Source organism: Leuresthes tenuis, unplaced genomic scaffold (genome assembly GCF_036924035.1).
Source record: "Leuresthes tenuis unplaced genomic scaffold, fLeuTen1.0.hap1 SCAF_11, whole genome shotgun sequence".
NCBI lineage: Eukaryota > Metazoa > Chordata > Actinopteri > Atheriniformes > Atherinopsidae > Leuresthes > Leuresthes tenuis.
In genome coordinates this window covers 7,770-33,553 of record NW_027325365.1, presented here as the reverse complement: position 1 = coordinate 33,553, position 25,784 = coordinate 7,770, and the positions used below count along the sequence as shown (strand labels likewise).

Sequence of the window (25,784 nt, the reverse complement as noted above, 5' to 3'; positions counted from 1 at the left end):
ATAAGAAATAACTCCAAAAAACATCAATGTGAGTTATTGATCCTCAGATATCAGTATGAAATCAAACGATCTGATCATGGAGTGTATTTTCCACTAAGAGGAGGACCTGATGGTGAAAGTCAGCTGGTCGCTGGGCTCAGAACCTGATGAGGAATGTCTGAGTTAAAGATCAGAACCCAAAGAAAGCCTGGCACTGATTGGCCCACAGATCCAGGAAGGTTCTAATTGATCACTGATCCATTCATGAGTTTAGTTCAGGAGAACACTGATGATCAGCAAACATCAGCAGATCAATACCTCTGATATAATGCCATCTAATTAATTCCCTAAGACTTAACCACCGTGGGCTCCATATCATGTGACCCGTGGAGTCGTGTGAATAAACTAAATCACAGCCACGCAACTCAAAACAAAACTGATTTATTTACTTTTACAAAAACTAAAAGACACAAAACAAAACTTCCTGCTGCTGATGTCAGGTCCTGGTGGGCAGGGCCGCTCTACGAGGTCATCATACGGGGAGCGATGCTCATGGACATCAGCTCCTGGAACAGCAGCTTGCAGGCGTACGGCATCCGGACGAGAGAGATCTGAAACAAACAACAATCAATAACCAGGGACAGAGAGCTGGCCAATCAATTGGTTATTGATCAGCTTACCTGTGTCTTGTTGCGGCAGCCGCGACACTCGTACGTGTGCGTCCGCGTGTTGGCGATGGCCATTAGCCCACACAGGTTGCACACATGCACCTGGTACGGGTCTGATGCCTCGAACAGGCGCTCTCTGAGGAACTGTGCTGCTCCGTGGGCGATCTGACAGTCACGCTCCATCTCGCCGAAACGCAGCCCGCCGTCTCTGAAGACACAGGTGAGACCGTGAGCAAGAACCAACCCGAAGGCGCCGCTATGTGGCTGTGGACACGTGAGTCACTCACCGGGATCTGCCCTCCATCGGTTGCCTGTTGAGGATCTGGACTGGGCCCCGGGCCCTGGAGTGGATCTTATCGTCCACCATGTGCTTCAAGCGCTGGTAGTAAGTTGGGCCGATGAAGATCTGAGACGTCAGCTTCCTCCCAGTGAACCCGTTGTACAGAACCTGATCACAGATCAATAATCAGAGTCACATCTTCACCACAGTAAAGCAGCTAAATGCTTATGGAGAGTTAAAACTCTGAGTTGGGTCACCATGGAAACCCACGCTGCTCCGGAGCTGTTCAGTTTTCCATAAGAGATCAATACCTGTAAAAGTAGCAGTGTGGACACAGAGATTCAGAACCTTCTGAGTAGTTCCGTTGTGTTTGTCAGGACCGACAATTTAAACAACAGGAGGATTCATCCCTCCATAAGACCTGCTGCCACTGATTTTCAGTCCACTTCTTGTGTCATTTGGCACAGCTCAGCCTTTTCTCCCTGTTTCCCTTCCTTAAGAACGGCTTCTTGACAGCCACCCTTCCATGGAGCCCATTTCTGATGAGGCTTGGGCCAACAGTAGATGGATCAGCTGAAGGTCCAGATGCATCTCTCAGGTCCTGTCAGGTCACAGCTGGATTTTTTACTCTTTCTCCGAACTCCGGTATTTTTAAACCTGGACATTATTTCTGGCATGAAATACGTTCATCTGCTCACTGAGAACAGTTTGGTGAAAGTCGGCGTCCTTCGGAAGATATTTAGATAACTGGAGATCCATATAACGGAGTGAACGGGGCTTAGAGCCTCTAAATAAGGCATTATCTGTCTTTATTTCACCAATACTTTAAGAAGAATGAATGAATGAACGTGTGCTATAGCTCTGTTAGCTCATAGCTCTGTTAGCTCATAGCTGCTGTTAGCTCATAGCTGCTGTTAGCTCATAGCTGCTGTTAGCTCATAGCTCTGTTAGCTCATAGCTCTGTTAGCTCATAGCTGCTGTTAGCTCATAGCTGCTGTTAGCTCATAGCTCTGTTAGCTCATAGCTCTGTTAGCTCATAGCTCTGTTAGCTCATAGCTGCTGTTATGTGGCTACTTGCAGCTAAAGGAGAGCTAACGGAGGGATTTCTACACAGGCACTCTACTGGGACCACTTCATCCACACGTATGGCTGCAGCACAGCTCATAGTTGGAATCACCTTGTTGCTGCAGAAATCCTATTTTCTGTCTGTCAAACTGTGTTTTCTTTGCTGTTTTTCATAGATGCAGCTAAAGAAATGGGAACAAATGATGTGTCTTTGTGACAAAGTGCCTAAAGATCCAGTTTAATGGCTTCTTTGCTAAGTTGTCTGTTCTGTGTCGACACAACACTGGTTCATCCCTTGAGTTAGGAGCCTTTTTTCTGCCTGAATGGGTCAAAGGTCAGAGTTAAGTGGCTTAACAAAGAAAAAACACTGAAAATGCTCAGGTACAAGGACTGAAGATGAGGGAAAAAGCAGAAAATGTCCAAAGAAAAACTGAAAGAGCTTCAGAAAGCTGGAGAACTATTGAACAGGACACTTTAAAGACTACAGGGAAGTCTGAAACAATGGAGGACTGGATCCTTTAACAGTTTCATATTGTGACATCACTCTAACCACACACATGCTGAGTGTGTAATAATTTATTCATAAACTCCCACAACGCAGTACGCCACCTTTAAATAAAAACATGAAGAGCGTGACATCTGACCTCATTTCCTCTCAGGTGGTATCCATACTCTGACAGCAGGTTTGACACTTTCTGCACGTTGACGGCGTCGTTAAATGGTGTGGCGTCTCCAATCTCACCTTTGTTGGCAGAAACCTGGAAGAAGAAAATCAATTAAACACCTGCAAGTCTAGGCAGAGGTCAGCACGAGCCCACATGCACACACACACACTTTGAGACATAATTATAAATCTAATAATGAATAAGTTATTAATCAGTTCAGCTCAACTTCCACAGCAATAATTAAACAAGTCCTAATGACCAACTGTTGATCAGGACCAGCTACTCTGAGCTCAGGTATGGATGCTGGATCATTACTTTTCCCTGCAGACACTCGATCAGATGGCCCACAGTCATTCTGGATGGGATGGCGTGCGGGTTGATGATGATATCAGGTGTGATCCCCTCACAGGTGAACGGCATGTCCTTCAGAAAAAACGAAACACGTCACATTAGAGTCTAACCTTAATCCAGTCCATGTTCCCGACCAGGAATCAGAACACAGACAGAACAGGTTTAAACAGACGGTAAATGATCTCAGATCTGTTCATAATCTGAGAACTAAAGCTCTTTTTCTGGAATATTTCAGAGGCTGAGGACAGAAAATTAACTCAGATGTTTCCAACCAGCTACTGACTGTTTGATGCTACAAAGAACCTTTAAACCATCTGACAGAGACAGACTGAAACCTCCTCAGATTGATCCACCTGGAGCACATTTTCCTTACTGCTCTGTCTGCAGCAGCTGTGTTAGTTTTGTTCATTCTGATTGGTCAGCTGAGCTCACCTTAACCTGTTCTACATTGGGGTAAACAGACCAGCACCTGGTTGACTCTCCGAGCTGATAACCAGCTTTGTACTGATGGGGTTTATTAAACTAGCTGTTCACCTGTTTCTGGTTCCTTTAGGCCCCGCTGACACACCTGAAGCCTCCACCTGTCCTTGTCACATCTACTTTTTACTAGTGTTGCAACGGTACTCTGTAAAATATTGAACAGTTCGGGCCGCTATGCACGGGACAATACACCCTTATGGACCGCGGGTTTAGAGGCCACGTGTGTGTCTGTCCAGGCAGGAGAAAAGCCCTCCGTGCAAGTTAAAGTCCAATCAGTCTACATGCGGGCAATCGGATCGGATTAATGGCTAAATTACAATAAGACTGAGTTATTCAGCTCAGGTAACAAGCTTCATCCGAGAAGAAATCGGATCGGATCGGGTTACTTGCGATCGGATTAAGCCCCCCGAGATAACTGGATCCAAACGTGCACTGAACGTGCACGCAGACGACAGTGGATCGGATCCAGCGTTCTGCGCATGCTCCACATTTTTTCCGGCGATCGTCACCCGGAAGTGGAAGGAGACGATATTCCTGTCTTCAGAAAGAAAGAAACAAGGCGATGGAGAACGTTGTGCATCTCTGTTCCATAACCAGCTCATCACAGATGGAGAGGGACGCAGCTTCATCTCGCTCTGCGTTCGCCATCTTTCTGAATGCCTGAGTTTGTTGCTGTTGGCGGTGAAGACGTCAACAGGAAGTGGCTCTATTAGCGATAGCTGAAATGGGGACAGCGCCACCTATGGTACCGGGGTATGACATGCTTTGTGCCAGTGATTCCATTCATTCACCGCCATATATCCAAGGATAATTACCCTCAGATAAGGAGCAGAACCCGACTGTAGCTGTAATCCAGTTAATCTCACCATGTGGACCCTCTGACTGTTGTGCCCCCCCCACGCACCCCCTGTCAGTCACACTGTTGTAACTGGAGGCGGGCTCAAAGTGCAGCTTGCACACGGAAGCGGAAAAAAGATAAAGAGGCATGGCCAGCCCTAGTGGAGGAGTTGAGAGCAGCGGCGGACTAGCCATCGGGAGCACCGGGACATTTCCGTTTGTGTGCTGCAACTAATGGTGCGTTCAAGTTTTAACCGAATGTCAGAATTTTGAGTCAGAATTTTAATTTTACCATTTGACAGTTGTGTTTAGTAAATGTTAATTTGAAAAGTGTTTTATTATTCAGTGCAGCAGGGATACTGGTATGTTTACAGTTTTTGCTGACAAGCAAAATAAAGCGAGAATTTTGGGAGAAAAAAAGAAAGGTTCTCTTTACACACAAAACACTTACAGAAGCTGAACCGAAACTGTGGCCCAAAAACTGAGGTACGGACTGTACTGTGGGTCACCTGTACCGTTGCATCCCTAGTTTTTACCTCTTGTCTGTATTGAATCCCGCAGGTTCCCTTCTGCCCGTGTCGGCTGGCAAATTTGTCTCCTATCTGAGGAATCCGGACAGATCGAACCTGCAGACAGCGGACACTCGTCAAAGAAAAACTGACCAAAATAAATGCCAGGCGTGTCGTGGTCGCTGTGTGACCTCACCCTGATCTTGCAGAACTTGTAGCCCTCCTGATTCAGAGTCACCATGACCTGGTCCACGATGCCAGTCTCGCTGGTTCTTAGGAAGGTGCTGCAGTCTCTTTTGGTGTAGCGCCGGTTGGTGCTGTCCAGCTCATCGTCGTTCTCTGGCAGCGTCACCGTCTTGCCGATGATCACATCCTCACCAGACACACGTACCCCAGGCGCAATGAGCCCATCATCATCCAGCTTGTCATAGATGGCATGTCTCATACCTAGGGACAATTTTCCTTTACTGTCAGTCTGATTTGACTGGATGCTACAGCTGTGGCTAGTTCTGAAGTAAAACCGCCCGTCAGACTAAAGTCGGATGTTTTTTCTCCTGTTGGACTAAAGTCGGGGCAGAGTTTTACTCCCTGTCAGACTAAGGTAGGGGCTGAGAGGTTCCTATAATTGTGTGATCAGTTCTCACCCTGACAGGTTTCACGTGTCGGCTTCTCAAAGATCTCCTCCTGCTCAAAACCTTTCTTAGACTCCTGCTCTTTGTAGGATCGATAGAAAACAGACCTACAGAAGGGAAAGGTGACTTTCAGATGAAATTACTCAGGTTACACAGGCAACACCAGCAACTGTAATATTATTGACCAACAGGTGTGTGCAACTCACCTGAAGAAGCCTCTGTCCACAGCCGACCTGTTCATGATCACAGAGTCCTCCTGGTTGTAGCCGGTGTACGAGGCGATTGCAACGATGGAATTGATTCCTAAACATATTTTAAATATCAGAGACGCAGTAAAGAGGTCCACCTGACAGTCAGTTAGCAGGGCATAACAGCTCCTCGTCCATCAGGTGAGTTACCTGCACAGGTATCAAACAGGTGAGTTACCTGCTGGCAGCTCCCTAAAGCGGAGGTACTCCATGGACCGGGTGGTGACAAGCGGTTTCTGAGGGTAGTACAACACGTGTGCCAGTGTGTCCATTCGCACGTGGAAGTTGGTGATGTAGACGCCCATTGCCTGTTTGCCCATAGCAGACTGGTAGGTGTTCCTGGGAGACTGAAAACGTAACAAAGGAGAGGATGTGACAGGTGTGGCTGCCTCATTGGGGGACGGGGGGTGTTAGGATAACCTCACAGCAGGTAACTTTGTGCAGATAACCAACACTTCTATGTTCACATCTGACATGAGGTGTATAACCATGGCAACTTAACATGGAAACCTCACCTGCTGTTGAGCATCACTGAGGGGATTAAAAACAGCTGCTTTAAAGCAGACTGAGAGAAAGCTGCAGAGACAGTAGTGTTCCTCTAATTTAGAAGAGTCTCAATTAGTCTGGAAAGATAGTTTAATAACGTATAAGAAAGCACTTCGTAAAGCTAGAACTGCTTATTATTCATTATTGATAGAAGAGAATAAGAATAATCCCAGGTTTCTTTTCAGCGCTGTAGCCAGGCCACCTGATTTGTATTTAGACAGCTTCTGTCCCGTTGATCTTTCTGAGCTAACAACAGCAATAGTCTCTTCTAAACCATCAACTTGTATGTTAGACCCAATCCCAACCAGACTGTTCAAGGAGGTTTTCCCTTTAATCAATACTTCCATATTGGATTTGATCAATCTGTCTTTGTTGACAGGATATGTACCTCAGACTTTTAAGGTTGCTGTAATTAAACCTTTACTTAAAAAACCTACTCTTGATTCAGAAGTGTTGGCTAATTATCGACCTATATCCAGTCTCCCTTTTTTGTCTAAAGTTCTTCTTTATAAAGTCATAGAAAATTAACTGAACAGCAGGTAAAACTGATGTAATTTCATTAAAAGAAGTAGTAACATTTTTATCTTAGCCCTGTGTTTTCTGACAGTGCACATTTCTGTGTTTTCACTCTCAGATCTTAAACTACAGTCCCAAACTGTCTCTGATCTCTGAATTACTGTGTAATGAGTCAGTTAAAATGCCACAAACAGAAAGATACCAGGTCTGACTGACCGGTGGAGTCCCGTCTGCCTTCCACTGGATGTAAAGGTTTTAATTTCCCTTCAGATGACCAAAGGTTTCCAAGGTTAGGCTTTAAGAACCAGTAAAATCCCAATAGCAAAGCTCACAGAGAGAATAGAAGCCTAACAATCCATTGAACGACTTTATCAGAACAAAAGTAATATTTAAAAGGTTCTTAAAACTAATATAAGAAAAACAGGTGAGTTAAGGAACATGAAGATAAATTTATGGAACGGAATGATTAGTCTGAACAGAAATTAAAATGAACTCTGACACGTCTCTTGATATAAAATGTTGGGAATGATTTAACTAAAGTGCCTTTGGTCAGCAGGTGGAGCTGCATTTAGAAAACCTGGCAGAGTTTAGGAAAACGAGCAGAACATAGTTCAGAGCAGGAAGCTGAACAGAAACACATCCACAGAAAAGTGTGATCATACCTGGTTGTGGTCGGGGAAGGGGATGATGGAGGCACAAACTCCCAGGATCATGGAGGGATGGATCTCACAGTGGGTGTAGGTGGAGCAATAGGCCACACCCTTTTCCTGGAGGTCATCAGGAGTCATAGCAAGCATGACGGTCTCTTCCTCAAGGGTGTCAATGTACTCCACCACGCCACTCGCCACCAGGTCCTGCCAGCTGATGGCAAGAAGAAACGATCATTTACTGCAACAGAAACTGGAACAACTCAGATTACAGCAATGATGCAACCGACTATCTATGGACTCACTGTCTCACCTGCTGTCTCACTGTCTCACCTGCTGTCTCACCTGCTGTCTCACTGTCTCACCTGCTGTCTCACTGCCTCACCTGCTGTCTCACTGCCTCACCTGCTGTCTCACTGCCTCACCTGCTGTCTCACTTGCTGCCTCACCTGCTGTCTCACCTGCTGTCTCACTGCCTCACCTGCTGTCTCACTGCCTCACCTGCTGTCTCACTTGCTGCCTCACCTGCTGTCTCACTGCCTCACCTGCAGTCTCACCTGCAGTCTCACTGCCTCACCTGCAGTCTCACCTGCTGTCTCACTGCCTCACCTGCTGTCTCACCTGCAGTCTCACTGCCTCACCTGCAGTCTCACCTGCTGTCTCACTGCCTCACCTGCTGTCTCACTGCCTCACCTGCAGTCTCACCTGCTGTCTCACTGCCTCACCTGCTGTCTCACTGCCTCACCTGCAGTCTCACTGCCTCACCTGCAGTCTCACCTGCTGTCTCACTGCCTCACCTGCTGCCTCACCTGCTGTCTCACTGCCTCACCTGCTGTCTCACTGCCTCACCTGCAGTCTCACCTGCTGTCTCACTGCCTCACCTGCTGTCTCACTTGCTGCCTCACCTGCTGTCTCACTGCCTCACCTGCTGTCTCACCTGCAGTCTCACTGCCTCACCTGCAGTCTCACCTGCTGTCTCACTGCCTCACCTGCTGTCTCACCTGCAGTCTCACTGCCTCACCTGCAGTCTCACCTGCTGTCTCACTGCCTCACCTGCTGTCTCACTGCCTCACCTGCAGTCTCACCTGCTGTCTCACTGCCTCACCTGCTGTCTCACTGCCTCACCTGCTGTCTCACTGCCTCACCTGCAGTCTCACTGCCTCACCTGCAGTCTCACCTGCTGTCTCACTGCCTCACCTGCTGCCTCACCTACTGTCTCACTGCCTCACCTGCAGTCTCACCTGCTGTCTCACCTGCTGTCTCACTGCCTCACCTGCTGTCTCACTGCCTCACCTGCTGTCTCACTGCCTCACCTGCTGTCTCACTGCCTCACCTGTAGTTATTGTACTCCCGCTCCTTCAGCTGGTCGATGTGCCGCCTCTTCAGTAATAGTTTCTGCTTCTCGACGATCAGTAACGGTCTACAGATCCGTCCAGCGTCAGTATAAATTCTGATCTCACGTTCTCGAATGTCTCGGATCATCGACACCTGGAACAAACGCTCCGACGTCACTAACATAACAGTCTGATGTCTCCACACTGTCGGTCCATTGAAGTTTAAAATGAAAAAAGCACTGTAAACACGGGGTTAGAGTTCAACTCTGTTACATGTGGAAGACTCTCGTGTCTCTACCAGTTCATATAAAATATATACATAAATAGTCTTTATTTTCAGGAGGACAGTTTTCCGTTGCAGGGGGAGGTTACCTCAGACACAATGATGTCCATCTGTCTGCGGAGTTTCCTCAGGGTATTCATCAGCTGCTCAGGATCTTTGTGGATTCCAACCCAGCAGCCGTTCACAAATATTTTAGTTGCACTAGAACAAAAAACAACCATCTTAATCAGGTACCTGTGCATGAATTAAGAGCTTGATCAGAAAACTGAGATTCATCAACTCAAACTGACTCAGCGATGGCAGCAGGTGAGATCTCCTCCAGGTTCTCCATGCTCCACTCCTCCAGAAACTCCAGGATGGGTGAAGGCTGTGAGCCCACAGAAATGTAGGCCATCAGGGCCAAGTTCTTCACCAGACCCACAGCATGACCCTGTTTTGGGTCATCAACAACATCGTGTTAATGTATTTATGTTAATGTATGTTTAATGTATTTGGCAGACGCTTTTATTCAAAGTGATTTACAAATAAGGATATAACATTATAGCTAACATCAAAGCTAACAATAAGCTACATAGAAGGAAAACCACTAGTCAGACTCTGTCAGAGGTGACAGAGTAGAAATAGAGTGCAGAGATAGAGGGAAGTACAGAAAGAGATTCAATTGAAGGGGGAGGGAAGTACAGGGTGAGTGCTAGGGGAGGAGATGCTCTCTAAAGAGCTTGGTCTTCAAGAGTTTATTGAAAGTAGACAGGGACACCCCTGTTCTGGTAGTGCTTCATAGGTCATTCCACCATCGTGGAACGACATATGAAACGAGTCTGGAGCGTGCTGAGCGTAGTTTAGGCACTATTAGATGACAATCCTTTGACGACCGGAGTGACCGAGTCGTGACATAAGCCGGAGTCAATAAGAGTGATGGATGCAGGAGGCTCTGATTTATTTAACACCTATAGCTGACCCAACATAAACCTGGACAACAGACTGGTTCCCTCTTGTGTGGCTTTACCTCTGGCGTCTCAGCCGGACACACCATCCCCCACAGGGTGTTGTGCAGCTGTCGGGGTTTGGCCAGTTTTCCATCTCTGCCGATGGGAGAGTTCACTCGACGTAGGTGGGACAGCGTGGAGGCAAAAGTCAGTCGGTTTAAGACCTGCAGAAGGTAAAATCAGGAGATTTTTCAGGTGATCTCAGACTATCCTGATCTGTCAGGCTTAATAGGGCTGGATGGGATCAGGACAGATCCGACTACATGCAGCTAAAAATCTGCTACAGGTGGAACAGGCATGGTCACCTGTGACACTCCGGCTCGGGCCTGGTGAGCCTTCTTCACATCGCCCCAGTTTCCAGTGGCCAGTGAATACTTGAGACCGTCTGAGATGATGCGAGTTTTGATGGCAAGCTCCAGGTTGAAATCTTTTCCTCTGTCAATGAACTTCTGAGCGTAAATCCTAATCTCCTTCAGTAGGTTCTTAAACATGCTGCACAAACAGAAGAAACAATTTCACATCACTTCTTTCTGATTTTCACAAACTGAGGACACTGACATATGACCACAACATATTTAATTTAAGATCAGGTTTTCATTCTTGCTGCTTTTTAACCTCAACTTGCTCCTAACACATGCTACAGGAAGTGGCTTCACAATAAAACCCAGCATGAGCTGGCGGCTAAAACTCTGTGTAAATCAGGCAGGAAGTGTTCGCTTCCCTTAAAAAAACAACAACAAAAAAACCCCAACAGTTGCAGAGGGAAGACGGAGGTGAAGGCAGCATGTAAAGAGGCCCCACCCTCTGAACAGGAAGGCTAGCAGAGGCCCGGCGAGGTCCAGCCTCTTGTTTCCGTAGTGATCTCTGTCGTCCAGCTCCCGTCTGCCGAGAGCAGCAAGCAGCAACCTGTGGACCATGTACCTGAAACAAAGACACAGTATTACACAGGAATGAAGCCGGTGCAGATCACACCTGCACAGGTGTAGCTGAGGTGTGTTTCTTACCCTAAAAAGTAAGCCTTCTTGGTCTCGCAGAAGTCGCTGACTCCAACATGCGGCAGCATTTCTTTCTGCAGAACTTCCTTCGCGTATTTGATCCTTCGTTCCTTTGTCACTCCGGGTTTAGCTCCCCTGGAGCCAATGAAATTCAGCGCCACGTTCTGCTCCTGGATCACAAACGCCTCGTCCAGAGACGGCTTCACCTGTGAACGCAGCGCCATCACAAACTGACAGCTCACTGATTTAACAGTATCAACAATTAATATGAATAACTGAACTTGCCATCTCCATCATCTCAGGGTCATCAAAGTCGTAGATGATGTGTTCCAGGATGTCTCTGTCAGACACGAAGCCCAGCGCTCGGAACACGATGATGATGGGAACTTCCTGTCTGATGTAGGGAAGCGTGGAGACAATCCTCTGACCAATTGCACTCTTCTTCACTCCCTGGGAAAGACAGCAGGTAATCAATATCAGTAATCAATCAGTCCCACCTGCCCTCTGACTGTATGACTGAATCAACCGATGAGCCGACGTCTGTTGTGTTTAACGCGCAGTGCAGCTGTGCAGCAGGACTCACCTGTCCTCCACGGGCCATCATGCTGACCCAAATGGTACTGGTGGGCCGGGACGAGTTTTCCAAACAGGAACGACACTCCGCTGTGTACGCGTACTTTGAGTCCTTCTTGGCGAAGACGTACACAGTGTTAGTGGCCATCTTCTCCTGAGCGATCAGCACCTGAAACCAGAAACAGTTTCCAGGTGAGGTTCCGGATTTTGTGGATCAGGTATGGTTCTGGTTCTGTGATGTCAGAGCATACCTTCTCTGAGCCGTTGATGATGAAATAACCTCCGGGGTCCAGAGGACACTCATTCAGTTCACACAGGTCTCTGTCTGTCAGGCCACTCAGCAGGCAGTAAGTGGAGCGAAGCATGATGGGAATTTTACCAATGAAGGTCTTCTGGTGCTGCGTCTGCAGCTGGTCTTCACCTTCCTTTATGATGGTCTTTGTGATGTCAACATACAGGGGGGCCGAGTATCTGGTGGGCACATAGGGTTAGACAGACCAGGTGAGACCAGATGAGTGAGGGTGTGAGTGTTCTGATTCCAGGTGAGACGTACGTGAGGTTTCGCAGACGTGCTTCGTTGGGCATCATGGGAGAAGGAGCTCCATCTCTCTCCCAATGGGTGGGCTTGGACAGGTAGATCTGCTCAAACTTCAACAGGTAACGAGGCTGGAAAGACAGTGACGTCACAGTGATGTAATCACAGTTTCTTAATAAACAGATTCTAACAAACGGGTTGTACCAGCAGCTCTTTATTATCCACTGAGAAGCATTCACTAATGACTTGGTTGTAAAAGATAATTTACAGAAATGCTGAAACTTTAGTTTAATTCAAGAACAAAATGTCGAAAAGTATAAGATTTAAAAAATAATCACATAGGTCAGATTTGAACATATAATATGAACCTCTTTAAAGTAAAACTTTGTATAGTTGAACTGTTCAGTATCAACAGATTTATCAGAAATAACGTTCAGATGGAATATATGTGAATGTGTTGGGTTTCATATTGACTGAAGTCCTCTCCCTAACCCACACAGATCCAATCCTGATCCTGTTACAGGTGCAGAACTCACCGGCTCCTCAACCTCGCCTGAGGTGTGCTGGGCTTCAGCCTGCAGGTCAATGGGTGGAGCATCCTCCACGATCCTCTGGACAGACATCTGGATAAACTCATCAAACGAATCCAGCTGCTGCCGCACCAGGCCCTTCTCGTCAAAGTAAGAGCTGGAAGATAATCATCATAAACAAAAAGATGAATATTCTAATTCAATAAAAGGTATTAAATATCTAGTTTCTGTTCCAGGCGTCCCAGTTTTCTCCTGTTAGGTCATCCTGATCATAACAAAAACTATGTTCATTCTGTTTGTGTAAAAGTACAAATGAATGCTTCCCTTCACCGAAGCGTCAGAAGCTTTCTATGCAGTCGGTTTTATGCATAGGACTCATATGACTGTTCTTATAAGTGCACATTCATTGATCAAACAACAGCAGAGCACGGTTTTCATCTATTGATTAACTGATGTCTAATTATTTTTTATGACTCTCAGTTTCTGTTTCTATGGGAACTGTTCAGGTGAGTTTACCTAATGACGATCCAGCACGCCTCCTGCCAAAGATCCGGGGTGATTTCATCATCATCCTCATCATACTGGTTGTCTGACAAACACAAAAATCAATAGATGTGATCAGTCAATTGTATCAGCAGTATGTTCAGGATCAAATTCGGAACACGTTTCAGGTTTAAACTTCTGGCTTTACAACAAACAAAGTAACTGAACTCCCACTTTGTCCTCCGAAGCAGCTTTATTCCTCTCCGACTCTCATTAAGGTAATAAGTGATCAGTAACTGAATAATAATCAGCTAATTGAACAAAAGCACCCGCCACTAGCATTAGCTGCAGTAGCTAATGCAGGTAGCAGGTAGCACGTGGAGCAAAGAAGGCTTGTGCTATCAAAACACCACCAGACTGTGCGTGATCAGGTGAGGATAGTTGTTGCTCATCTAAATATTCAGTTGGTTTGATCTCAGAAGTAGAGCTAGCGCTAGCATTAGCATTAGCAGCGAACAAAACTCTGCACCGCCAACTGAGGCTGACTTCCTGTTTACGATCAATAAAGTTTCCAAACATTTATCGATAAAGCCTCAACAGGTGTGGACACTCTGCAGCTAACCTTCGTCCTGGTCGTACATGTTTTAGCTTCAGAAAATGTTTGAATCCAAAACTCTGGAGACAAAAACAACGTTTTCACCGCCAGGACAACCCGGAACTACATGTCGCTTCCGGTTCCTTTGTGTTAGTGATGTACTGGCGGTCACTACACACACGCATTACCGCCTCCTTATGTTGAGATTACTAAACGGACTCAGACAGATTGACCGGTTCTGAGGGAAACATCCATCCATCCATTTTCTACACCCGCTTAATCCAATTTATTGTGACGGGGGAGCTGAAGCATATCCCGGCTGTCACAGGGGGAGAGGCAGGGTACACCCGTGACAGGTTCATCACAGGGCTGATGAAAATATGCTCATATGATTTCAAATATGCTCATAGTAACATGCTCCGTGGCGCCACATACTGATTAGAAGCGAGTTGCTTCACATCAGGTTTTTAGCTTTAAATGTGATATCACAATAAAAACATCTACATTTATGTGAGTACAGTAAGGTTTATAACGTGTAGCAGGATGTATTATAAATATACTGAATTGTCCGGTTATTTTCAGCTTTCATTGAGTGATAAATCACATTCAACAACTGTTTATTTTGTATTCATTCATGTTGAAAATTAGTTAAGATTAGTCTTCATCCCAGACTTTGGGAAGTTTTTTAATTTATTTACAGAGTTTTATGGTTTCTTTTACACTTTCATAACACCAGCGTGACCCTAACCCCTAACCCCTAACCCTTACTGTGAGGAATCGTTGTTTCAGAATGACAAAGACTTTACATTGACAGCATTTTTAAGGTAAGTTCACTCAAATCTGAATTCTGTCAGGTGTGATTACATCCATTCATTCATTCATCCATCCATCCATCATCTACCGCTTTTCCGGGTTCGGGAAACCCAGATGTCCCTGTCCCCGGCCACTTCCTCCAGCTCTTCCGGGGTGACCCCGAGGCGTTCCCAGTCCATCCGAGAGACATAGTCTCTCCAACGTGAACTGGATATAGCTGATTACGTCAGCAATAGCTAATTCAATTTAATTAAATTCAGTTTTATTAAGATAGAACCAAATCACAACAAATGTCATCTCAAGGCACTTCAGTCCAATTCAAGCCAATTCATTGTAATCATAATCCAATAAAATCCGATTAATTATATTAAAAATTAGGCCAATTCAAACATACAGAGCCAATTCAAAACCAATTTCCCAGCTAAGGAAACCAAGAGATTGGACTGAAACTTCTCTTCGGCCCAATCTCCTGTCCTGAGCCTGGAAGAGGCAGCTGTGGAGAGAAACGACTCCCTTTTAACAGGAAGAAACCTCTGGCAGAACCAGACTCATGAAGGGTGCCCATCTGCCTCGACCAGCTGGGGTTTGAGAGGACAGAAAAGAGGGGACAACAAAAACCACAACAGCATTTAAAGTATACCTGTTGAGACAGGAAAATACAAGTTAATAAGAACAATAATGCCAAATGTACATAATGTCATTTGAGAAATAAGAGCCCCCCCAGCAGTCTAGGCCTATAGCAGCTTAACTATGGGATATTTCAGGATCAGCTGAGCCATCACTTATTATAAGCTTTATCAAATTTGAAAGTTTTAAGCCTAATATTAAAGGTAGAGAGGGTGTCTGCTTCCTGAACCCAAACTGGCAGCTGGTTCCACAGAGAGGAGCCTGATAACTGAAGGCTCTGACTCCTATTTAACTTTTTGAAACTCTGGGAACCACAAGGAAACCTGCAGTCTGAGAGCATATCATCAGCATAGAAATGGAAATGTATGCCATGCTGTCTAATAGCGTCCAAGCACAGAACCCTGAGGAACTCCATGACTTACTCTGGTGTGTGAGGAAGATTCTTCATTTACAAGAACAAACTGGAATCTATCAGACAAATATAACTTAAACCAGCCTAATGCAGTTGCTTTAATCCCAATAACATGTTCAATATTATCTCAGAAAACATCATAACATCAATAGATTCCAGACATAGACATTATAAATTATTACAGCTTTAAATTTATGACTAATAGATTAGCTGTTACGATATTACACTCTTTAAGCTTTTTGGATGAAAACCAAAGTTGAACTTGTTCAAACTGTGTCAGCTCATCATCAAATGTTGGCCTTCATTTCCTGTGTTGGTGTCTGTAACATCAAACACTCCTATAACTGCCTTTACAGAGGTCTGGGTTAGTGTTGTTGAAGGATCCAAATGCAGACACATGGTGTGTGTGCTGGTTTAGCTGTCCCTAGTGTGTAGTGGTGGTGCCCTCCTCTGTTCCTGCAGGCTTCTCCAGCGCAGATGTTCTCCATCATCAACCTGTGTTGCTCATATCTCCTGGTTTTGCATCTACTTGTAAGCTAGATTATTGTAGCATGCACTGTGGTACACTTTGGTCAAACCTAGTCTTGATTATCTGTCTTGAGTTGATCTTGTCTAATCATGTTTTTCCATGTTCCTTTGAAAGCCTGTAAAACCATCAGTCGGCTGCTTATCAGTATCCAATAATCCTGCCGGCTTCAAGCAAACTTTCTCAAGAAACCTGTCTGATCACCTCTAGACACCACCACTAACTGTTAACCAGTGATGAGGAGTTAAACCCCGACCAGTCATTGGCTTCCATCACGTCTATATGCTGGTAAACCACTTATTTGTCTTTTGGTTTGCCACTGCCATCCTTGGATCTCTGGGCTTAATCAGTCTATGATTTAAATAATCTATGTCAATAAATATCCTCAACTTTTATATCTTTTTTTGTCTGCTTTCTGGGTCCGTCCCATCTAAGGGGTCAGTACAGACATGAGAAGAGGCCTTTAACAAAATCAGACATCTTGCGTCGGAATGTTCTTTTGAACTAATATTTGCTAAAAAGGACATGACACAACTGCATCATCTAAACACAGTTTAGTTACACCACACTGCTGTATTTACATGTTTCTGTCAGATGGGTTTTAGCAATCGAGACATCCATGTAAATATTTGGCTGTGAATGATTACCAAGTCATAACCAGAGAGACGTAGGGGAGAGGACACAGGAAGGTTTAAAGGATATATGGAACACATATGGATCCAAGTACTAGAGGCTGAGATAAAAGATTGTGGTTGTCTCTAACCAACAAAACAAGTAATGCTCTTCAGGTTTCCCATTGTTCAGTGTCAGATCCTTGTCCGTCTTGTCTTATTTCTCTGTGTAAAAGCTTCTGCTCTGTTTTGGTTTGATTAGTTTTGAGTATCTTGGATATCCAGCTGCTGCAGCTCTTCATGTTTGTTCTAAACTAAAGTCTCAGCTGCCCTCATCTTCCTGTTTTCTGTTCATAAGAGCATTTCGGCCCGCCACCTTTATCACATTATGACTTATGGGCATATATTTGTTATATCCTAAATATAGCTATGACAACAATCATCTGCGCAGTAATTAGAATTGCAGATGCCTTGAATTCAAGCAGAGCAACTGCAGACTATAAGCCAGTTGTTACAGCTTTGGGAAATTTGTTATTTTAAAAAAGACAAGAACAATTTATGAAGTCTTTCTAAAATTGGCTCTTCGTTCAAATTTACAAACCATAAGGGATTTCGCTATGAATTCACCTTTTCCTCTGACAGAAACCACAGTCTGGTAGGCAGACTTTTCACTGTTGTTTATTAACTGTGTTTGTTTGGATTTACAACCAGTGCTGAATCTTTAGATTTGTGAAAACATTTTGCTGTCCTGTGACCGGCCCGGCTGTTTTTCTGCTCCTGTGTTTGTGGCTCTGCAATCAGTCTTGCTTAAATTTTTTCACTTTGTCAGCAACATTTCACCACAGACAGAATGTTGATCCCGAGATTAAGGTCTGAACAAAAGATTGCAGTAGCCGTCACAACAACAGGAGCTCACATTGTTGTACACAACAGAACAGCCTCTATAGGACAACAGCACGTAAAAGGTAGAATCGCAGTCACAGAGCACCTGCACAGCGACACATCAGGATTCTATCATACAACTGAAAAACAACCTCCTCTCAGAAAGTTTCAGCATTTTCATTTGAATCTGAGCTTTCATTCAGGATGTTTGTTGGGACTCTTCTGCTCATCTGTGTGACAGTTTTATTCTCTGCAGGTAAGATGAGTTCTGATCAGGGCTGTGAACTGTGAATTACAATCCATGTCCATCCGGTACAGCGTGAAAATGTGTTGTTTTAATGGGAAACACTATTAAGTAAATGTAAATAAAGGAATACTAATCAGAAAGAGGTGAGAACTTGGCTAATTATCAAAATAATATTTTCTGAGGAGTTGCTAAAATACTGAAGATTACATGGGGGACATGCTGGAAAATAAACTTCACTTTTTTTCAGATGCGGAGGATAAATCCAGGCTCTATAGAAGGGTAAGAAGCAAAAAATTCACATAATCTATGTTTTTCTTTATTCAGAACCTGAGCATGTCCTAATATCTTAAACTACATTAAATGAAAGTGATTAGGGTACAAATACCAGGGATGGGGCTCTCCCACCTTTGTGCATGTTGGAGCTTTGGGTATACTTGTGTACTCGCAGGAAGGAGCCCAGAGCCAGAGGCGGTCACCTAGGGCACCACCTGCTGGAGGCAATGCTGCAATCCCCTAAAAAAAATTCTCATTCAACCAATAATTTGCTTCCCTCACTCAGTGTATCCTTACCATATTACACTATCAGAAAGCTCTTGGTTTCTTTTTTCATAAACCATTTGAATCTTTTTTTAAACAACCAACTGTTTAATGAGTTACAGTAATGACAAGTATGTATGCTAAATCTTGTAGGGACAGGATGTTCGTATAAGGGTTAAAACAATAAATATAATTAAAAAAATAATAGTAATAATTTTCAGCCCCAACTGGTGCCCTTTCCCCATGCTCTGTATTGAAAAAAAAAAAGAAAAAAACACAGATACAGAAAAATAAACAACAACAACCCCCACCTGTTGTTTCTCATTATTTAATTGTCCTGAACCTGAACATGTGTTCTGTGGAAGAGGTGGATGGGATGAGTTTTCTCAAGTAGTAGCTTTGTATTGACCACATGTCAACAACATTCCATTTAATTATTTTTAAATAGTTATTTATATTATTTTAGTGTCTTTGTTTGTGTGCCGATGTGCTTGATCAATAATTAAACCTTTATGGTTTGTCATACAGCTGTTGTCCATTAATGTTTGGGGTGGTGTGTGCCTACTGGGGTGTGGGGGTGGGGTACCAAACCATTATTTCATTTAAGACACCAAAATGGCTATAGCCGGCTCTGACTCAGCCTGTTTGTTAAAGAAAAGATGAAGAAGTGGAGGGCATATTGGGCAATACATTGCAAAATACCAAATTTAAGTAATTTGGACAAATGCACTGCTGAAAAACTTTGGAATCACCAATAGACTTTATAGGTTTGTGGCCACAATGACAGCATGTGATAAAGAGATTGGGTCAAAAAGCTTATCAGCGGATGAGTGATTGTTCCTTCATGGAGGTGGAGACTCTTAGAGAAGGACTACACTCAGTTAATTGTACAGCCAGTGGTCAGAAACAGGCCAGTCCTTATTAAAGTTAAACTCAGTTCTATTTTATTTAGAAAGCACCAAATAACAACAAATGCCATCTCAGGGCACTTCAAAGATACAGTCCAATTCAAGCCAAGTGCAATCTAATTAATTCTAATGTAATAAAATGCAATTAATCAAATTCCAATTTAGTCCAATTCATAAACTCCCTTTTAACAGGAAGAAACCTCCATCAGAACCAGAACCAGGAAGGTCGGCCATCTGCCTCGACCAGCTGGGGGTTGAGAGGACAGGAAAGAGGGGACAACAAGCACCATAATACCAGGCCAGAGATACCTGCTGAGAGAGAGAAACACAAGTTAATGACAACAATAATGTCATATGTACATGGAGAGTAAAGAGAGCAGAGGGAGGAGAGGTGCATCATGGGAGCTCCCCCAGCAGGCTGGGCCCATAGTAGCAGAACTATGGGATGTTTCAGGCTCCCCTGAGCCATCCCTAACTATAAGCTTTATCAGAAAGGAAAGTTTCAGCCTGATCTTAAAGGTAGAGAGGGTGTCTGCTTCCTGAAGCCAAACTGGCAGCTGGTTCCACAGAAAGGGGCCTGATAACTGAAGGCTCTGCCTCCCATTCTACTTTTAGGGGCCTGATAACTGAAGGCTCTGCCTCCCATTCTGCTTTTAGGGGCCTGATAACTGAAGGCTCTGCCTCCCATTCTGCTTTTAGGGGCCTGATAACTGAAGGCTCTGCCTCCCATTCTGCTTTTAGGGGCCTGATAACTGAAGGCTCTGCCTCCCATTCTGCTTTTAGGGGCCTGATAACTGAAGGCTCTGCCTCCCATTCTGCTTTTAGGGGCCTGATAACTGAAGGCTCTGCCTCCCATTCTGCTTTTAGGGGCCTGATAACTGAAGGCTCTGCCTCCCATTCTGCTTTTAGGGGCCTGATAACTGAAGGCTCTGCCTCCCATTCTGCTTTTAGGGGCCTGATAGCTGAAGGCTCTGCCTCCCATTCTGCTTTTAGAAACTCTGGGAACCACAAGGAAACCTGCAGCCTGAGAGCAAAGTGCTCTGTTGGGGAAATATCCAACTGTGAGATGTTTAAGATATGATGGAGCTCGGTCATTAATAGCTTTATATGTGAGGAGAAGAATCTTAAATTCTATTCTGGATTTAAGGCGAGACACGGCAGGCAAAAACAGTGATTTTTCATGCAGTGGTCAATTTTGGGCTAGTTTACTCCTTCAATATGTGTTCTTTCAACCTGCTATAAAGAAAATGCTGAAAACATACATTAAAATGTTTATTTTATTACACTTTGTTTACTCGCGGCAGTACGTTTCTCCCGAATTTACGAAGAACTTAGCATTCCAACGACATACCGAGCTTCGTCTATTTACTGAAGTCTGTCATGGCCGGTATCGTTGTAAAGCTCTGACTCCCCTGCACAATGAAATGTAACCCAAATAATTGCACTTCCTTTCTATCAATAACCAATCGGGAATGTCTAAAGGCGGATTTATAGCTAATGGCGAAATCTCATTGGCTACAGTTCGTGCTAACGTGATTCGCTCAGACGCATCACGTGGTGGACTCTGACACTTCCGTGTTTAGCTTTTCGCGGTATCTCCAAAAATGCCCCTTTCAAAGAAAAGAAAGCAACAATTGCGCTTTGCAAGGTGCAATTCAAGGAAACCCATTCAAGTAGCTGATAAGCCATCAGGTAGCAGCACATCTGACCGTAAACTGTCGTTAGAAAACCAAGGGGGAGGTAATGACAGTGCCACTGACTGTGCAACACAACAGTGTCTTATCATACATGTAGCACGTCTCAATGAGTTGATAAGCGATCTCTTGTGCCCTAATTGTGCTTTATCGGATCTATTTATTAACATTGATCAAGTTAACCATGGCTTTTTTAGCAGTCTGCTTTTAGAGTGCAGTAATTGCAAAGGAGAGAGTCAGTATAGACGAAGTGTTTATACATCCACGTAGCATTTGATGTTAATGTCCGCATGGTGCTTTTGGCCCATGATTTAGGGATGGGATATGCTGCACTGAGGAAGGTCAGCAAGGTGTTGGGGATCCCTTCCCTTCAACTGAAAACATACCAGAGGCATGACAAGAGAGTGACTGGTAGGCAATGGAAACGGGGATGTTGATTTTGGAGGTCTTTTCCAAAAGAAATTGTGTTTTTGTCACTCAAGTGTAATCATATGTACTGTATCAATAAACTAAAGAAAAGGAACAGTTATTGACATAATATACAAAACATTTTTATATTTTCATTTAATTTATGCATTTTTTTTTTAGTGGCAGAAATTGAGAGAGGATTGGAGTCACTCCACAAGGCCAGAGAGCAGATCAGGCAGGCGTACACAGATGTCGATCCAGAGTTGGCAGAGTTGTTGAGGGAGGATGCTGATGCTGTAGTTAACATCGGTGTATCTTTTGATGGCACCAGGGAAAAAAAGGGTTCACTTCCCATTATGGGATTGTTTTTTTTTTCCTTGTCCTGTTCAGCATTATGGCAGCAGAATTGTAGTCTGAATACCTTTTATGTCAATGGGATTGGTATTTATATAGACATTCTCACAGGACTGGTCATTGATTTTGAGGTCTTATCCACATACTGCCATGCTTGTTTCCTAAAGCAAGGTGCCAAGAATGAGGGGAAGATTACTGTGGAGGAATTTGATAGCTGGAGGGAGATGCCACAGTAATCTTGACTGTGCAAAGAATTTCACAGGGTCCAATAAAGCAATGGAGCAGGAGGCAGCAGGTTTGGGGAAACTGACCGCAAACAAATGCAAAACTTTTACAGGGGGGCAATTTTAAACAACTAAGGGTCACTGGATTCAATGAAAGCAGAGATATGGGCAGGCCTTCTCCACTGCATGTCAACAGATGAAACCCCATTGCATACTAGGTACAATCCATCTTGGTGTTGGTATTGGAGGGCAGAAGACAACGGTGAGACCCCCGAAAGCCACACTGGACATGCTGCAAATTACCTATCCCACAAGGTGGGCCAGAAACTTCTCCCAATTTATCACGGCATGTCAAGCGACAGCTTGCTGCAAAGAATGCAGCAAGGTGGCCCACAAAACGCAATTCTCAATTCTGCCTCAATTCTGTAATATGGGCCTGCTGCCCAAAAACTGTTTTTGTAGGCAAGAACAGGGTTGAGGCAGCAGCAAGCATGGCTATCTCCTCTTTTAATGAGGGTGCCTCAGCTATGCTCAATGTGATGGCAAACCTATGGCTGGAGAGCACACTTTATTACAGTTAATATCATCAAGCAGGCAGACCTGCTCAGGGTGGCCAAAGCAAAGGCCATTCAGTCCACAAGTGCAAAAAGAAAACGGAAACTTGTGAGCACAGCCAAGAAAGTGAAAAGGCACCAGCGAGAGATGTCAGAGGGAACTACATATGGTGCTGGAATGGAGAATTAGAAAGATGTGACATCTACTGTGTTTATACTGTTTATCAACTTTTGTTGGCAACTTCTTGCATGATACGCCAATGTTAGTTATTTGAGTTATTAAATACTCAATTTATATGAGCTTGTATTCTATATTAATATTGTTCTATTATTCTATATCATTATTACTAATGGCCTGAGCATTTATTCTGTTTTTGAGCAATTGTTTCCAATACAAATATTATAAATTCCCCTATTTAAATCTTTAAATGCTGTTTTCTTAAAATCATTTTTTTGTATTTTTCCAGAATCAATATCTCAGCCTATGTAGCACATATTCACACCAAACTTTCCAGTTCTACACTTAGCAGTATCCTGAAGATATTTACTGAAGGATTTCTTAATAAATCATTCCTGGCCTGATTTATGTGACATTATAATCATAAAATATGTTGAAAATCAATTTTTTTAAGGCTATAAACACTATAGTTTGATTTTCTAGGTAATGAAAGCAGATATCCTAAAAATCCTTCTGTAATTTTTTTCCATCTGGTGTGTAAACAAAAAGAAAAAAGAATTTTGCACCTGGCTTTATCATATGTTCAGATCTATCTACTAGAAATATATGCAAATTTGCGCATATTTAATTAGATAATGCATAATTTGCATAATCAAACATACAAATTTAAAAAACTTGTAATACATTTTTTTTTCATACTTGTGTAAGTAATCAAAATAGGAAGTTTCATGCTGATATCTATTATTTTAAAATGTTACCCTATTCACCTGTAGTGTCTTGCCTTAACAGGGAGCCCATGAAGAGAAGATAAAACTGGAGAAACATGATCTCTGCTGTTAGATCTCATCAGAACTCTGGCTGCAGGGTTTTGGATCAGCTGGAAGCTTTTCAGAGAATCTGTGGGACAGCCCAATAATAAGGAATTACAGTAGTTCAGTCCTGAAGGAACAGATGCATGGAGCAGTTTCTCTGCTCTGAGACAGGATGTTCCTGATTTTAATGATATTACGAAGGTGAAAGAAGGCAGAAACCTGTTTTATATGAGAGACAAAGAACAGATCCTGGTCAAAAATAAGTCAAAGGTTCCTCATTGTAGTACTAGAAGCCAAGGAAATACCATCAGGAGTAACTGTATAGCCAGAGAGTTTTCTCCCTGAAGTGCTTAGGTCAGAAATTTGAGTGTTTTTTTCCTGGCCCTGACCTTCTTTTTATCCACAACAGGAGCGGTATATTCAAATGTATTTATCCCAAATTCCATCCATTTTCTATACCCGATTAATCTGTCGGTTGGGTCGCGTTGGGGCTGGAGACTATTCCAGTGGTCATCGGGCAAAAGGCGGGGTACACCCCGGACAGGTCGCCAGTCCATCACAGAGCCACACAGAGACAAACGAGACAAACAACCACACACACTCACTCCTAAGGACAATTTTAGAGTCACCAATTAACCTAACATGCATGTTTTTGGACGGTGGGAGGAAGCCGGAGTACCCAGAGAGATATCCCAAATTCAGTCAGGGTTTTTGGGATAGAAATGACAAATAAGTCTTTCGAATAAAACTAGACTTTTTTGAAGCATGTCCTTCAAGTCTGTAGATGGAATTCTTACTAATTGTATTTTCGAAGGTGTTACCACTGAAATAATGAACAAAATGAACATGGACTAATCATAAAAAGGGTTAGGAGTTATAATCATAACCTAAAATATGTAACTTCTTACCCTGATCCCAGAATCCTATTCCCATACTAATTAATGTGACATTGTGACACCAACACCTAACCCACTCTTTCTGAGAATTTAAAAAACTGATTTTGAATGTGACATTTAAAATACATAAAAATTAAAAATGTGTGTTAATTTATGTTTATTGAATTGTCATTTGTTGCGATTGCAGCCCTCCTGTGTGGGGATGAGTGCCACTCAGATGTGTCCCCTGAATTACTCTCCGGTGTGCGGCAGCAATGGCATCACTTACCCAAACGAGTGCTCTCTGTGTGTCCACAGGCTGTGAGTACACAATGCTGCATTAACCAGGAACAATATCCAGATTGATGTTCATTTTTTGCAAGAATAGAAATGCACAGTGAACATAATAACTCAGCCCTCTAATATAGACATGCCTGAGTTACGCATGTAGCTAAGATATACTCACACACACCACACAATTTATCAAACAATGACATAGAAACTAATCGAGATTATGACAGAACATAATGCAATTTAACACATTTTGTTCATGTTGTTTATGCAGAACTTTAGGAGATCAAAAACTGAGCTTCAAACTGAACAGAAATGTTCTGACTGTCACAGCTCAATGTTTATGTGACAGGTCTGCCTCAACGTGTTCTTCAAAGTTTGTTTGATATAAAGTTATTTTGCTGCTGTAAACAGAATATTATCTTTCAAAAGTCAGCTGCTGAAAAGTGATTTTTCTCCATGTGAGCATAAAGTTTAATGTTTGAAAGTTTTCCTGAAACTGAAGAATAGGTGTTCATGTTATTATAAATGTAGGAACAGAGGTGCAAGTGGATGACAAGCCTTCCAGAATTAAATTGATTAAAGAGTTAATGACTGTTTATTTTCATTCAGGGAGAAAAATGCTGACATTTTGATTGTGAAAGATGGACCCTGCTGAGGATGACATCATCACGAAGTTCATTAATGACATCGTGCTTCTCCTTTTCTATCTTATGATGTCATCACCTGTATCTGAGTACTTTTTGAACGTAGCTGATAACATGGAGCAGTCAAATATGTGCACACATAACCGCAGCCATATGTGGTCATTTTCAGATTTCTGTAAAACATGTTTTACCCATTTATCTTTTTCTTCATTAAAGATTTACTTTTCCTCTGAATTCAATTTAATTTTTCATCATGAACCAAAATATGAGTTTGGTCAAAGAGAGTCAGACAGAGAGAGACAACAACTGATTGAAAAGAATTTAGACAGCAAAAAACAGTGCTCTCTTGATATATCTTTAATATGCATTGTTTTCCACAACAAAGTAAATGAAAATACAAAGTAACCGAAGACAACAATGAAGATGAACAGTCCAAGATATATTTGA

The 25,784-nt window shown here is 43.4% G+C and overlaps 2 protein-coding genes across 3 annotated transcripts; one reads left to right on the top strand and one right to left on the bottom strand.

Moving 5' to 3' along the window:
• Positions 1 to 404: 404 nt before the first annotated feature.
• polr2b (RNA polymerase II subunit B) lies at positions 405 to 13,875 on the bottom strand. Of its 2 annotated transcripts, XM_072395092.1 has the most exons (25): positions 13,765 to 13,875; positions 13,176 to 13,248; positions 12,666 to 12,816; positions 12,148 to 12,260; positions 11,846 to 12,065; positions 11,605 to 11,763; positions 11,307 to 11,471; positions 11,031 to 11,227; positions 10,828 to 10,947; positions 10,332 to 10,518; positions 10,047 to 10,190; positions 9,331 to 9,470; positions 9,130 to 9,241; positions 8,757 to 8,911; positions 7,439 to 7,637; positions 5,893 to 6,061; positions 5,673 to 5,769; positions 5,479 to 5,573; positions 5,031 to 5,281; positions 4,862 to 4,951; positions 2,973 to 3,080; positions 2,637 to 2,750; positions 935 to 1,095; positions 660 to 855; positions 405 to 590 (listed from the first exon to the last, which is right to left on the bottom strand). In XM_072395092.1, exons 1-25 carry the CDS (start codon positions 13,781 to 13,783, stop codon positions 501 to 503), a joined length of 3,525 nt encoding a protein of 1,174 aa, XP_072251193.1. In that variant the 5' UTR covers positions 13,784 to 13,875; the 3' UTR covers positions 405 to 500. The 2 variants fall into 2 exon arrangements, with proteins under 2 accessions (XP_072251193.1, XP_072251194.1); XM_072395093.1 differs by lacking the exons at positions 405 to 590; positions 660 to 855; positions 935 to 1,095; positions 2,637 to 2,750; positions 2,973 to 3,080 and adding an exon at positions 3,511 to 3,594 and having other exon boundaries at positions 4,841 to 4,951.
• A 3,621-nt stretch (positions 13,876 to 17,496) lies between these two features.
• On the top strand, positions 17,497 to 25,542 carry LOC140318482 (probable pancreatic secretory proteinase inhibitor). The gene is made up of 4 exons (XM_072396317.1): positions 17,497 to 17,864; positions 18,103 to 18,134; positions 24,608 to 24,720; positions 25,303 to 25,542. Exons 1-4 carry the CDS (start codon positions 17,813 to 17,815, stop codon positions 25,346 to 25,348), a joined length of 243 nt encoding a protein of 80 aa, XP_072252418.1. The 5' UTR covers positions 17,497 to 17,812; the 3' UTR covers positions 25,349 to 25,542.
• The last annotated feature ends 242 nt before the right edge of the window (positions 25,543 to 25,784 follow it).

Excerpts from the sequence above, each read along its gene's own strand:
- polr2b (XM_072395092.1), bottom strand. Across the intron at positions 12,817-13,175 it reads GCGTGCTGGATCGTCATTAG|CTCTTACTTTGACGAGAAGG; the intron begins GTAAACTCACCT and ends ATTATCTTCCAG. Across the intron at positions 11,472-11,604 it reads TGATGGCCCGTGGAGGACAG|GGAGTGAAGAAGAGTGCAAT; the intron begins GTGAGTCCTGCT and ends TGTCTTTCCCAG.
- LOC140318482 (XM_072396317.1), top strand. The coding sequence starts at position 17,813 with ATGTTTGTTGGGACTCTTCTGCTCATCTGTGTGACAGTTTTATTCTCT. Across the intron at positions 17,865-18,102 it reads GACAGTTTTATTCTCTGCAG|ATGCGGAGGATAAATCCAGG; the intron begins GTAAGATGAGTT and ends ACTTTTTTTCAG. Across the intron at positions 18,135-24,607 it reads AATCCAGGCTCTATAGAAGG|CCCTCCTGTGTGGGGATGAG; the intron begins GTAAGAAGCAAA and ends TTGCGATTGCAG.